The 14,839-nt window shown below is 34.7% G+C and overlaps 1 protein-coding gene across 2 annotated transcripts in view; it reads right to left on the bottom strand.

Moving 5' to 3' along the window:
- WASHC4 (WASH complex subunit 4) overlaps window positions 1-14,839 on the bottom strand; it is a 55,094-nt gene that overhangs the window by 17,690 nt on the left and 22,565 nt on the right. For both annotated transcript variants that reach the window (XM_082634466.1, XM_082634467.1), the window contains exons 15-24: window positions 12,946-13,071; window positions 10,813-10,920; window positions 10,152-10,298; window positions 9,948-10,027; window positions 8,497-8,602; window positions 7,823-7,939; window positions 6,503-6,671; window positions 6,073-6,227; window positions 4,383-4,457; window positions 2,533-2,637 (exon numbers count right to left, since the gene is read on the bottom strand). In XM_082634466.1, the coding sequence (XP_082490592.1) occupies window positions 2,533-2,637; window positions 4,383-4,457; window positions 6,073-6,227; window positions 6,503-6,671; window positions 7,823-7,939; window positions 8,497-8,602; window positions 9,948-10,027; window positions 10,152-10,298; window positions 10,813-10,920; window positions 12,946-13,071 (1,188 nt within the window). The remainder of the gene's footprint in view (window positions 1-2,532; window positions 2,638-4,382; window positions 4,458-6,072; window positions 6,228-6,502; window positions 6,672-7,822; window positions 7,940-8,496; window positions 8,603-9,947; window positions 10,028-10,151; window positions 10,299-10,812; window positions 10,921-12,945; window positions 13,072-14,839) is intronic.

Below are 14,839 nucleotides of genomic sequence, written 5' to 3'. Positions count from 1 at the left end.
AATTACTTATCCGTAAATATTTTGAGCACCTCTTATGTGCAAAGCAATGTGCCTGCTCTCATGCTAGACATGGTCACCATCATGAAGTGTATTTTAAGACAAGTATGTGTTAAATAAACTATTATATCTCAACTGCAATAATTTCTAAAATGAGAAGTATAGGTGTTCTGAGAATGGGTTAAAAGGCCCTGACCTAGACTCAGAAAACACTGAAAAAATAGGATTGGAGGGGCTTCCCTGGTGGCGCAGTGGTTGGGAGTCTGCCTGCTAGTGCAGGGGACACGGGTTCGAGCCCTGGTCTGGGAGGATCCCACATGCCGCGTAACGGCTGGGCCCGTGAGCCACAGCTACTGAGCCTGCGCATCTGGAGCCTGTGCTCCAGCAACAGGAGAGGCCTCGATGGTGAGAGGCCCGCGCACCGCGATGAAGAGTGACCCCCCGCTTGCCACAACTAGAGAAAGCCCTCGCGCAGAAGTGAAGAACCAACATAGCCAAAAATAAATAAATAAACAAATGTGGGTTTAAAAAAATAAAAATAAAAATAAAAACTGGAAATAATAACAGTCCTTTATGTTCTAGGTAAAGGGTATATGGTTATTCATTGTAAAAAAAAAAAATAGGATTGGAGCTGAGATTAAAGTCAAAATAACAAGATTAAATCGGACCTATAGATGAAAGCCTTGTACTAATTTCCATCCCCACCACCCTCAAATATTACTACTTATTTTTGCATATGTATGCCCTTTTTAACAGTCTTCATCACCCAGTTATAGAAATGCATCCTTTCTCAGAACTTTTCTTGTGGCTTAAACATTGCTTTTTCTTGATCTCCTCATTAGCAGTAGTCTTAGAAGTAGTCTCTTCTTTACCCTTTCCATTCCTTTTTTTTCCATACACTTATTTATTCATTCATTCATGGCTGCGCTGGGTCTTTGTTGATGCGCGGGCTCTCTCTAGTTGCGGCGAATGGGGGCTACACTTCGTTGTGGTGCGCAGGCTTCTCATTGTGGTGGCTTCTCTTGTTGCAGAGCACGGGCTCTAGGGCACGTGGGCTTCACTAGCTGTGGCGCACAGGCTTAGTTGCTCCACGGCATGTGGGATCTTCCCGGGCCAGGGCTCGAACCCGTGTCTCCTGCACTAGCAGGCCGATTCTTAAGCACCGCACCACCAGGGAAGCCCATATCCTTTCCATTCTTAAGAGTAGGTAACTCTGCCAGCCCCTGATCTTACTTCTTCTATGCTCACCTCATTATCACCAGACATCAGGAATTTACATTCATTAGTGTGGTTAACTGATTAACAACTGTTTTTCCTGCTAGAGTTATGAGAGCAATTACTATGAGAGTAGGAAATGTCTGTTTTTCTTATCCCAGTGCCCAGCACAGTGCCTGAGACACATAAAACATGAGCATAATTATATCTGTTACATGAATGAGTGTTTGACAGATGAGGTCAAAGAAGAGTTTGATCCTTAAAGGTTCAGAGTTTATTCATCCTGAAAGGCTCAGACATCTCTACATGGATGACTCCTTGTTTTAAATTTGAAACTCTGACTACCTGTGGCCCCTTCCTCTATTGATAACCACTAACACAGAGCTCCAATCACATTACTTATCAGCTCAAATACTTCAATGGCTTCCCCACTACACTAAAATGGTCCCTATGTAACTTTCCAGTCATGTAACTTCTCCCTATTCCCTTACTCCCAAATACGCTTAATAACACTTTACTATTTAAACACTTGCATTCTTCTTTCCTCAAAGAGAAACTGTGGTCTGAAAACCAGGTAAATTTAAAGACTTCTCTTTTTCCACTGAAGGAAACATAGCATATAAGCTCAAATGATTCTCGCAAGTGACTGAATGCCCATTTCTAAGAAGATTCAAGATATTTTTTCAGCAAATTGCTATTTTTATGGATATCAAATAACTAGTAAACGCCCTCCCAAAAAAAGAGCATTACTGATGTTAAATAAACTATCAATGATTTGCTTTCAGAAGCAACTTACAGAGAATATCAAACAATCCACCCAGATATATACTTATGCTGATGTCCTCAAATCTCCAATGTTATTTATAATGATGATCTTAAGATGGTAAAACATTCAAAAGTGCCTTTTTTTTAAAGATTTTTTTTGATGTGGACCATTTTTAAAGTCTTTATTGAATTTGTTACAATACTGCTTCTGTTTTATGTTTTGGGTTTTTTTGGCTGCAAGGCATGTGGCATCTTAGCTCCCTGACCAGGGACCAAACTTGCACCCCCTGCATTGGAAGGTGAAGTCTTAGCCACTGGACCGCCAGGGAAGTCCCTAAAGTGCCTTTTGAATTACAAAGCTTCCATCACATCTAACACAATTTCAGTGACAGACATTTTAATTATACCAAACAGAAAAATGGAGATTAAGGTATAATATAAACAAACAATAATGTATATTTACCAGAATATTTTATGAAAAAAAACTACTTTTCAAACTAATAAATTCAACAGGGGTCTACTACCCACACAACCTCCCTCCCAGAAGGTTCTTACTGTTGTATTCATGATTCCTGTGCCATGTGTTCGAATTGAATTAGCAATATGCCGAATGTTAATAGTGTTCAAATGTTTGTTATTGCTTGTTCGTTCAATAAAAATCTGTAATGAAACAAACATAATCGATAGCAAACACTGGCCAGTTAACCCAAGAATTTTACAATTTTATTTTATTAAAGATAATTGAAAAGTCATTCAAAAAGATAATACAGTCAAAGCAAAGGAATAAACAAGATGATCTCTAAACAATTATTTCTTGTCTTCTTTATTTTACTAACTTGTGCTATTGAGAATCAATTCTTCAAAGGCCCCTCAGCCTTTCTACATTAAAAAAATTTTTCTTCCACACACATTATGGTCACCTTATCCTTGACAAAGGAGGCAAGAATACACAATGGAGAAAAGACAGCCTCTTCAATAAGTGGTGCTGGGAAAACTGGACAGCTACATGTAAAAGAATGAAATTAGAACACTTCCTAACACCATACACAAAAATAAACTTAAAATGGATTAAAAACCTAAATGTAAGACCAGACACTATAAAACTCGTAGAGGAAAACATAGGCAGAACACTCTATGACATAAATCACAGCAAGATCCTTTTTGACCCACCTCCTAGAGAAATGGAAACAAAAACAAAAATAAACAAATGGGACCTAATGAAACTTAAAAGCTTTTGCACAGCAAAGGAAACCATAAACAAGACAAAAAGACAACCCGCAGAATGGGAGAAAATATTTGCAAACAAAGCAACTGACAAAGGATTAATCTCCAAAATATACAAGCAGCTCATGCAGCTCAGTATCAAAAAAACAAACAACCCAATCCAAAAATGGGCAGAAGACCTAAACAGACATTTCTCCAAAGATATACATATTGCCAACAAACACATGAAAGGATGCTCAACATCACTAATCATTAGAGAAATGCAAATCAAAACTACAATGAAGTATCACCTCACACCAGTCAGAATGGCCATCATCAAAAAATCTGCAAACAGTAAGTGCTGGAGAGGGTGTGAGAAAAGGGAGGGAACTCTCCTGCACTGTTGGTGGGAATGTAAATTGATACAGCCACTATGGAGAACAGTATGGAGGTTCCTTAAAAAATTAAAAATAGAACTATCATATGACCCAGCAATCCCAGTACTGGGCATATACCCTGAGAAAACCATAATTCACAAAGAGTCATGTACCACAGTATTCACTGCAGCACTATTTACAATAGCCAGGACATGGAAGCAACCTAAATCTCTATCAACAGATGAATAGATAAAGAAGATGTGGCACATTTATACAATGGAATATTACTCAGCCATAAAAAGGAACAAAACTGGGTTATTTGTAATGAGGTGGATGGACCTAGAGTCTGTCATACAGAGTGAAATAAGTCAGAAAGAGAAAAACAAATACCACAGGCTAACACCTATATATAGAATGTAAAAAAAAAAAAAAAGTTCTGATGAACCTAGGGACAGGACAGGAATAAAGATGCAGATGTAGAGAATGGACCTGAGGACACGGGGAGGGGGAAGGGTAAGTTGCAATGAAATGAGAGAGTGGCATGGACATATACCCACTACCTAATGTAAAATGGATGGCTAGTGGGAAGCTGCTGCATAGCACAGGGAGATCACCTCATTGCTTTGTGACAATCTAGAGGGGTGGGATAGGGAGGGTGGGAGGGACGCTAAAGAGGGAGGGGATATGGGGATATATGTATACGTATAGCTAACTGACTTTGTTGTACAGCAGAAACTAACACAACATTGTAAGGCAATTATACTTCAATAGATATAAAAAAAAATTTTTTTTAATAAAAAAAATTTTTTTCTGAAACTCACTCACTTGATTGTTGAGATTATAGAGGTATCGAGACACAAATATATGAATGTTTCTCATAATTTCCAAGACATCCAGGCCCTACAAAACAATCCACAAAGAAGTTCTATTATTATTAGTTTAAAATAATCAGACATATCAACATAGTGACTTACTGCTTATACCAAGTCTCCCAATATTTTTAAATTATTTTAAAGAACAACTATACAAAAAAAGTACAACCAAAGGTTAAAAAGAGCCTTCTGACATGTACAGTTAGGACTATCTGCTTGGGGAAATCTGACTGCTTGTTATCTTATTCCTTTTGTGTAGACAGGAACTGTTAAATTTAAAATTTCAAAGATCCATGACTCAATCATTTCACCACCACTCTTGAGAATATGTGTCTTCCCAAGGATCTTTTCTATATTTTTTGCAAAGTAAACTAACGGCCAGATTATAAAAATAGATTTTAGAATCTATTTTAGATTCTAAAAGATTCTAAAATAATAGCCAGATTCTGGCTATTATTCTATATATAATAGCCAGAATATGTGTATTATATATAAACAGTATACATTTATAAAATATATACTATTTTTCAGGCATTGTGCAAGGTTCTTTATATGGAATTCTCCAATATGAGGTATTATTCTTAATTCCACAGCTGAAGAAAATGAAGCTAAGGGAGTTCCGCAAGGAAGCTAGGAAGAAGCAGAACCCAGGGATTTAAAAAAAATCTAATTCCAAATCCTTTGCTTCTTTTAATCATACTAGACCACTTTTAATATACAAGTTACCTAATAATAATCCTTCATTCTTCAGTTATTACTCTAATACCTAATGGTATCATACAAACTGTTCCATAGCTTTTCTAATTGGGGCTCAAAGTAATATCACAATACCCCTTTGATTAAGCTTTTATTATAAATTTTCTCATGTTTTAATCTAAAAATTTATTTACTCATTTTTTTCTCCCACATGAGCTGAGACTGTTTTTATTTATTTTTATATCCCTAAATGTAGTTCAGTGTCTAGCATGTTTTCAGTAAATATTAAATTTATAAATAAATGAATGAAAGGATATACAAACTGATCCTGCAATTGGTCCCTATATACACAGTAAGATGAATGAAAAATTATGATCCTCAACTTTTGGAATTGAATTAAGATTTTTTGGTAAATATTATCTGGATTATCTTAGAAAGAATTATATGCAAATTAACTGAAAACAAACCTTTGCACTCATGAGATACTGCCATACTGTAAATTAGCTTATTGAATTAGTAAACCTAAATACGTGTTTGCATTCCTCATTTTAAGACAAATACAATTACATAAATTTAACCAATTTTCTAAGATATTAAAGCTTATATATTGTATCTAGGTTTAAAATCCTTAACTGTCACCTTGATTAAACTTTTTAAAATTCAGCAGAAGTCACCTCACTATCCCAACATGTTTCTGAAAAGCTGTATATAAATCTATGTATATTTCAAATTTTCAACAAAAGGAAAAGTATAAACATTTGGAAGGCTGTGGTAAATTCTTTCATAAAGCAAATTAGCACCATCTAATTTTTTATTCTTCTCAAGTATGAGGTTTTTTTCTTGGAATATAAACATGTACTAAATAAAGTAAAAAGAAAAAATTTTTCTTAGAGAAATACTGTTATCATGCTACAATCAGACTATACCAAGAACAGTTTATACTATACCTGTTCCAAAGTCTGACTAGGAAGATGTGCCTCGGTCATAACCAATCCATAACGCTGAGTAGCTAAATTTCTCATTTCACTGTAAGTGGCCCAGTCGTGAAGAGCTACTGTTGTTAGATTGTAGAAAGTCTTGTCTAGGTAGTGAGTTACATAAGCTTAAAAAAAAAAAAAATCAAAACTTTTCTGATTCATGAACAGTAGGAAAGGAAGAGAAATGAAACTAAAAACAAAACAACTTGTCTTTGAACATTAAATTTCTTCCTTTAAAATGAGGTGCTAGGAAAATAAAAATGAAGAAACAAAAAGGAATTCAAGAATAAATGCACTAATACACAGAAAGATTTTCTCAAGGTTTCGTTTTTGTCATCTGCTCTTTAACAGGGCAAACAGATATAGAATATGACCCTAAGAAGGAAACCAGAACACTTACCTCGAATGTCAATGAAACGATTGAAAAACCGAATTGGATTCAGAGAGAAAAAAAGGGCCAGGTCTTTCATGCCAACTTTGAAAGGGTTTCTGTCATCCAGCTTTAAATGAGTATGCACAGAAAGTCGCAGGTCCTTCTCTATTTCTTTGCACAACTTGTCCAGCAAATGCTATTCACAAAAAAATTGCTATCTTAATTTTTCAAAATAATATTCTAATTGCATTATTCTTCTAAGTGTCTATGTTCTCACTGTTAGAGCTTTAATACCTGTGCAATGATGAAAAAATTTGTCAAACTGGTTTAAGAGTCTAAATACTCTATGGTAAAATATTATTTTATTGGGAGAGTGAAATTATTTTGCTATCTATTGAAAATCAAAGATTTTTTTTGACCAGGGAGCAGTTAGATGAGTTCTAATGAATTCATTAGTATTTTAATTATAACACCCTTGAAAAAAAATCAAAAGCTAACGTCTGATGGCTTCATTACAAGGAACATGAATATATAATATAAAGCATAAAATTTACAGAAACTGGCAACAAAGGAGGAAAGGTCCTGAGAATATGCAACAGAGAAAAATTTTTAAAAGCTTCCTTGTAATAATCATTAAAAAAAATCACAAAACTCATTGAGCTAAAAGCAATGAAATTAATCATTTTTTTCTGGTGTACCACGGAGTTCTAAGTACTGGCCAGACATGTATCGTATTTTCTAAATACAAGTATTTAATATGAGAAATTATATTTTAAAATTTCACAATTTAATCAAACCTATATAAGGTTTATATTGTGAAGTTTACTCATTTTTAATTCCTCCCTCCATATAAAAATACTGCTAGTTGGAAATTTAATTTTAAAGATATCAGTGTTTATAATACACACTTCATTAAAACAGGGACGGATGTACTATATTGCACTCAAATTATCTGTTACACAATAGGCTTTATACTTTTAAATATATTTCAGTCATTAGCTTTCCAAATGAAATTCAATAAAACATTAATAGTTAAGTTACCTTAACTGTATGACCATTAGCTGCAGACAATAGTCAAACCAACTTTTGCATTTGCATTCTTCTAACAAACAGAACTTTAAATTCAAATATACTATTTACTAAAGTAAAAAAAGGCTTCCCAAATTCCTAATCTGGATTTCTATATTAAAAATTAGGAATTAAAGACCAATTTAGCACAATAGTGATAGTTCTTTGTGATTTACAATAATAATCTTAAATTTGTGAAAGCCTGCTTCAATCCAAAAAGTTTTTCTAAACATTGCATTCTAGACATGTTTTAAGCTTTTCAATCTCAAAATATGTTACCTCATTTAAAATTTCCATGATTTCCTTGTCATAGCAATCCAGAAGTACTTCATAGGACTCTAAATGCCTTGCATGCATCATAGCAGGTACACAGTCACGTAAAGCACTGAACATGTACTAAGACGAAAAGTAGAATGTACATGAATTAGAAAAATTACATTTCTAAATTATATTACAAAGGTTAATTACCTACCTTAAAAGACAAAACCTCAATCTGAAGGCTTTTTTACACATGACTATCTTACTTTCCTAAGTAAGAGTCGAATTTTATTCTCTGAAGCATATACTTTAAGTATACAAAAAATTCACATTAACTTATCCTTTTCCTACCTTGATCATTCAAATACACTCATTTCCATAAAGAAATGGAAAGATCTGAACAACATATAACTTACTGACAAATAAGTCATATTATTTTGACACAAACTAAAACCCAGTGCAATGAGAATGATTAGGAATATGAGGGGAAGAGTGAAATATATATTAATTCATTAGTAGCAATATAAAATTTATCTAAGACTATATAAATTTTATGGAATATGCATAGCACTGTTAAAAAACAGCATCAGCAGTTTTAAAAGTTTATTAAATGATCTATTTTAAAATTAATTAAAGTGGTTTACACAGTGACTAAAAAAATGATGGGTTTATTCTTTACATTATTCTTTACTTACATGTAATCTGGCTGCATCAACAGCATTTTCATATACATCATCTAAATAAATTGGGAAGACAGCTCGATGCCAGTATAAAAAACAACAGTCACATTGTGTTTGGACTCTACAATGTAAAGTAATAATTAGTGGTACCAAAATTGAAGTAACCCAAAAAAATAATAAAAGGAATGACATTATATATCATAAGGGTAAAAGCTCTGTCTTACTCCTTTTTTTGTATTCCTTACATCATTTAACCCAAAATTAGTATAGAAAAGCCACAAAATAAATATTTTTCCAATTGAACAACAGTAACAAAACACTCCAATACCCGACACTGTCAGAATTCTGCAAATACACTTCAGTTTTAAAGCATACTTAAGAAACAATATAGGGTAGAATAGGGAGGGTTGGAGGGAGGCTAAAGAGGGAGGGGATATGGGGATATATGTATACTTACAGCTGTTTCACTTTGTTGTGCAGCAGAAACTAACACAACATTGTAAAGCAACTATACTCCAATAAAGGTATTAAAAAATACATACAGATAACTTTTAGAGTTTAAAATAAATTTATTTTCAATATTATTTGATATGACTAGACTTAGAAGACCTGCATCACATGCACCTGTCTCAAAGCTGAAATGGAGACTTTTCAAAAAACTGTGACCAAAACAATGACAACAACAAAAACCAGTCTCACTCAACCTGTTTATAATCTCTGCTAAGTGACTATTTCACACATTATCGGGCAACAAAATGATCATTAAGTATCTTAGAGTAAAGAAGGCTCAGTATTTCTACCAAGGGTACAAAGTTAAATGCCACTAACTACAAAAATCTGAGCTTCTCAGAACAACAAAAACATCATGTTACAAATACGAGCATTAAATACAAATTGTGCTGAAACCTTAATTCGGCTGGGAATCAAAATTCAGAAGACCCACTTTCCCATTAAGAAACTTATTGCTTACTTAATAAAAAGAAAACAATGAAACCACAGGAGCTATATAAATAAGCCTTCCAAAACCTAATTCATCTTAGTGACTGGCTAACCAACAATGTAATTCAAATTCATGCCCCAAATAAAATTACAGAAGACTATGTGAGATGGCTCTAAGTCTCTCACAAACAGATGAAGTCTTGTTATAAAGCAGCAATTTTAAGTCCATCAGAGATACGCATCACAACAATCACAATATGTTCCAGGGTCTGCCAGATGCTGTAAGGGCTATATCACATTTTCTCATGTGAGTTCTTCCAAAAGCTACAGCCTTAACTGTAGAAGCAAAGTTAAAGAAATATGGTCGCTTGTCACAGTCTACTTTTAGTCATGCTAAAGAAGTTATGAACAGGAACTAATGGTCTACCTAAGTTATATTCCTTGTCTTGTTATCCTTAAAAAAAAGGAAAAGCCCTGATGTTTCCATTACCCCTATCTTTTGAGTATCACTATATATACCTACTTACCTTTCTCTAAGTTCACTGATAAGATCCAGCTTTTTCATGACTACTTGAAGTGGAAAGAGTTCTTCATCTTTAAATGTTTTCTATCAGGGAGGGGAAAAAGGCAGAGAAGTTGCACTTGAAAGACAGGTTTCTGAGGTCAGTAATAAGGGAAGTGTGAAACCTCAGATCTCATTTTTATTCCATAAATAATAGCAACACACTTACCATTTGTGTGCCAACACTTAGTGCCAAAGAAACAATAAGTCGTCGTTGCTTTGTGCTTGGTCCATTTAGAGTGTTTTCAGCCAAAACTAGAGCAGAGAGCACATCAAGACGCTGTTCACTATATTTTTTGTCAGAAATTACTCTTTTCTTAAAGATAAAAGAAAACAGGAAATATCAGCTTTAAATATGAGGCAATAACAAAAGACGCAGAAGAAAAATTTCTCAGTTATCTTTTCCATGATTCAATTTAAGAGCACTTAGACAAATACTTTCCCCGTTCAGTTTCTTGTGATAATGTTAGATGCTTTACTGCCATAACATTATCACTGAGCACTGTCAGGGACAGGAAATTACTAGGCATACTTCAAAATTACCGTATTAATGTAATAAGAAAATCATTTCTTAAAAGAAGATGCATCATATTTTTAAAATGCATAATATGTCATTTTTTAATAGAACTGTGTTAATGCTGCAAGTTCAGAGTAAAGATAACCCTGATCACTCTAAGTAAAATCATAAAATACCATGGAGATTATAACCAAGAATATTGTGTTAGAAGAAATGGAGTACACAGGTTTAACTAGAAAACACAAATAAAACAACAGGAAGGGCAAAATGGAAAGATAATATAATTATGCTGAATACATACGAACTTTCATACCTTGGCCACGGAAATAGAATTAAGAGCCTGATGCTGAAGGTGCTGCGTTATATGAGAGACTGAATCAGCCACAACCAGGCTTCTCCTGTAGAACATATGTTCTATTGCCTAAAAAGAATCACAAGTGATTTTATGAAAATCAACTCAAAACATTTAGGTAAAATTACAGCATATCTTTATGACCTTGAGCTAGGTAAGACATTTGTAAATGAGATGCAAAAAGCACTACCATAAAGGATAAGACTGGTAAATTCAACTATATTAAATAAACAATTTCTATTTATCAAAAGTCACTATAAAGAAAATTAAAAGACAAGCCAATGTATGAGAAAATATCTGCCACACACAAGGGATTAGTACACAGAATATGTAAAGACACCAAACAAATTAAACACTTTTTTAAAAAAAAGGCAAAAATTTCAATAGATAACTGAACAAAAGACATGAATATATTTTTCACAAAAGAAACACAGTTAACAGTATTAGACAATATACCATCATTAACAATCAGGGAAATGAATGTTAAGTATAAAATCATTTATAAACACCAATGTGCATGTGCGCACACACATAAACACACACAAAAGGCCGATGATACCAATGTTGGCCAGTTAGGGAACAATGGGAAGTCTAATATATTGTGGGAGGTGTGTAAACTGATAAAACTACTTTGGAAAACAATCTGGCATCATCTTGAAAAGCTGATTATGTACATATCACAGAACCCAGCAATCCACTCACAGGTATACAATACTTCAGAAAAACTTCTGCACAATTACACCAAGACATATACAAAAATGGCAACATTATTTATAATAGCAAAAACTGGAAAAAAAACCCAAAAGTCCATCCCCAGGAAAGCTACACAGTAATGAAAATTAATGAACTACAGCTACTCATCCCAACATGGGTAAGTTCAAATAAAAAATGGAGTAAAATGAACCAAGCCAAAGAATATATGAAGAATACATTAATACAAATTTCAAAAACAACTAAACAATGAATGGTTGATAGATTCATTCATATGTGGCAAACTAAAAAGAAACAAGGGAATGATAAAATTCAGGGCTGTGGTTCCTCTGAGGAGGTAGGATAGGATGCGATCAGGGAGGGACAACACAGGGGCTTTGAAAATATTGGTAACATTCTATTTCCTAAGTGGGATGATATGTTTTTAAGTGTTTATTATTTTTTAAATTATGCTTATATATTAGATATAAGATATATATGCATCTATACATATATACACTTCTGTATTTGTATTTCATAAAAAATAAATATAACTGGTAATACCTTAAAGAAAAAGTGCTAAAAATCCAAAGACACAATCTCCAAACTATCTTTATTTCCTAAGCAAATCTAAAGCCACTATTAGCAGAAATTTACTAGCAAATCTTTATTTCAGTTTTTACAAAAAGTTAAAAGTGGGCTCTCCTGCCTGTAAGGATTTTCTTTTTTTTTATTTATACAGAGTATGCTAAGAAGCATTTTACCACATTTTCAAAAGTATTCAAATCCCAAAATTATAACACTTTCTCTAAATTACAAAATAAAGAGCCCCATGCTGACTAGCCTCATATGCATTTGAATACTGTAAATTAGTATTAACATCTTATGTATTTTCGGGCCTCTCACTGTTGTGGCCTCTCCCGTTGCGGAGCACAGGCTCCAGACGTGCAAGCTCAGCGGCCATGGCTCACAGGCCCAGCCGCTCCGTGGCACATGGGATCCTCCCGGACCGGGGCACGAACCCATGTCCCCTGCATCGGCAGGCGGACTCTCAACCACTGCGCCACCAGGGAAGCCCGTCTCGTATTTTTAAAACTCATGCAACATGCTTAAAACTTCCGTGAGTAAAACTTTACCAATACTTAGGCTAACCTTTTCATTGTCCTTCTTTTCTCTTTCACTACATGTTAACTTTTAATGAAGTTTATTGGCCATTCATAGAAAACTACTCAGAAATTTCTTTCAGTGGCTAATTCCATTATCCAACTGAGCGATAAGTACACTTTTCCATAATTTTTTTATTCTCATAATCAAGAAGTCAAATCTTAACCAAAAAAAATATCCTGCTTTAAGCTCGGGTCATTTCTCAATTATAATGGCAAGGTAAAATAATCTAAAACCTACCTTGAGAAGTTCAACAAGCCTGCATAATGCCTTAACTGATGTTTTGGTCATTGGCTTTTGCATGGACATGTAGAGATTCATTGTGGTTTTAATAATGGTACTAATACTATATGCATATAAAAAGCCCTATAAAAAATAATATAAAACATTGATTATAATCACAAGAAAAGATTTCATTTCTTCAAGATTCCATTCTCTATGTAATAATAATTCAACTTGCCAATAACTAGTGTTTTTAAAGTTCATTTTAAAGTCAGCTCTTAAGATTCTGAAATATTCTTTCTTACACAATGTTATACATGGTGGTTAAGTTTCAAAGCCGCCCTTAAAAGTTATGTAACCTATCACTTACCAGAAATTTAGTACGATTAACATTACAGCATATAACCACAGTTAAAGAATCTTCCCATTAAAACAAGACTTTCAGAGGAACGATTTGGATGTCAGGAAGATATCTATTCATCCTTATCTTACCTGCCAGGCAAGAGGATAAAGACTCCTATCTGCTGCAGCTTAAGACAAGAGCTGAGGACTCTAAGGAAGTAGGAATTGAAAAAGGAGAAGGAGAAAGAGAGCTGCTCTCTGGCCAGTACAGATACCCAACAGTATTTCTCAGTTCCAAGCGAATCCCCATTTCTTTTCCACCCAGGCCAATCTCTACTATCCATCTGCTACCATGTCCCCTGCTTATGCTGGTGCTATTCAGTCTTTCTCTCCTTCCAGCCCAATAAGAACAGATTCTCTCCTATCCTTCTATTTATGAAGGAAGCCACAGGTCTTGTAAGGTTTAAAAAAAAAATTTAGTGCTAGTAAACCCAGGGAAACATTATAGAATACAAAACAGGAAAAAGGATATTACCTCTCAAATATATTTTCATTTAGATCCAAAACGGACACAGAGAAACATAATGACGGAGACTCTTTAGGTTTATAAAGAAGGACCAAAAAAAGATACATGTACAGTTTAGAGATGAACTACGTTATTGTGAATATATCCAATGAGCCAGGGCAGAAGCTATATGCCAGTGATTCTCAATCTTTTTCTCCTGCTCTACCATCAGTAACAATGGCTCACTAAAGGAGTGATACCCAGTGGGGGGAGAGGGGATTTTTGTGAACCAATAACAGCTCTGTGGTGAAGAGATGTGATAAAATTAAGAGAACTAAGAAATGAGAGAGAAGGTAGCATCCTAAGAGGTGACAATAAGACCAAAGCTTGGGGCATACATGCAGGAAAGAGCCACAAGTCTTACCTTGTCAGCTACAGGACTATTACACCAGACTCTGCCCTAGTGCAGCACTGGGAAAAGTTAAAAAGCAGAGACAAGGAACAGCAAAAGTATAACTCTAAGGCAGGTTAAAAAAAAAAAAAGGGAGTTTCCTTTTGTGGGGGAAAGGGGGCAGAGAACTCATGGGCCAATACCACACCATTCCTTGATGGTCATTAATTTGTGAGGGACATACACAAAAGATGTATTTTAAACATCTAAATGGGGAGGGTGGAGGTCTGGGGTCTGTTTCCGTTAACTGCAGAATAATTTGGACCAACCTTTCCACAGAAAACAACTAGGAAATCTGGGCAAAACATTTTTAAAATCTCTTGAAAAGCATCAAAGAGCTATCAAGAAAATAAGAAAATACAAGGCCAAGACCTGGGAGAAGACAGAAACCCAGAGACATGAGCCTGGCGTTTGTGGCTGCTTTCCCACAGAGGTATCTGCCCATTCCCGAAGAGGGTAGTAAAGACAGAAGCCAAACCCACAAGGGAAGGAGGGTAAAAATACGAGTTCATGGCCCATCAAGGAGGGGAGGGGGTCCTGGCAAATCACCTCGGCTCTGAGTTGGGTTCTTAAAAACCACCCCCTAGAAAGTAAGCATGAACTAGAAAAGACAG

This window comes from Mesoplodon mirus (assembly GCF_964341445.2).
Source record: "Mesoplodon mirus genome assembly, chromosome: 11".
NCBI lineage: Eukaryota > Metazoa > Chordata > Mammalia > Artiodactyla > Ziphiidae > Mesoplodon > Mesoplodon mirus.
This window is presented reverse-complemented; position numbering and strand designations above follow the sequence as displayed.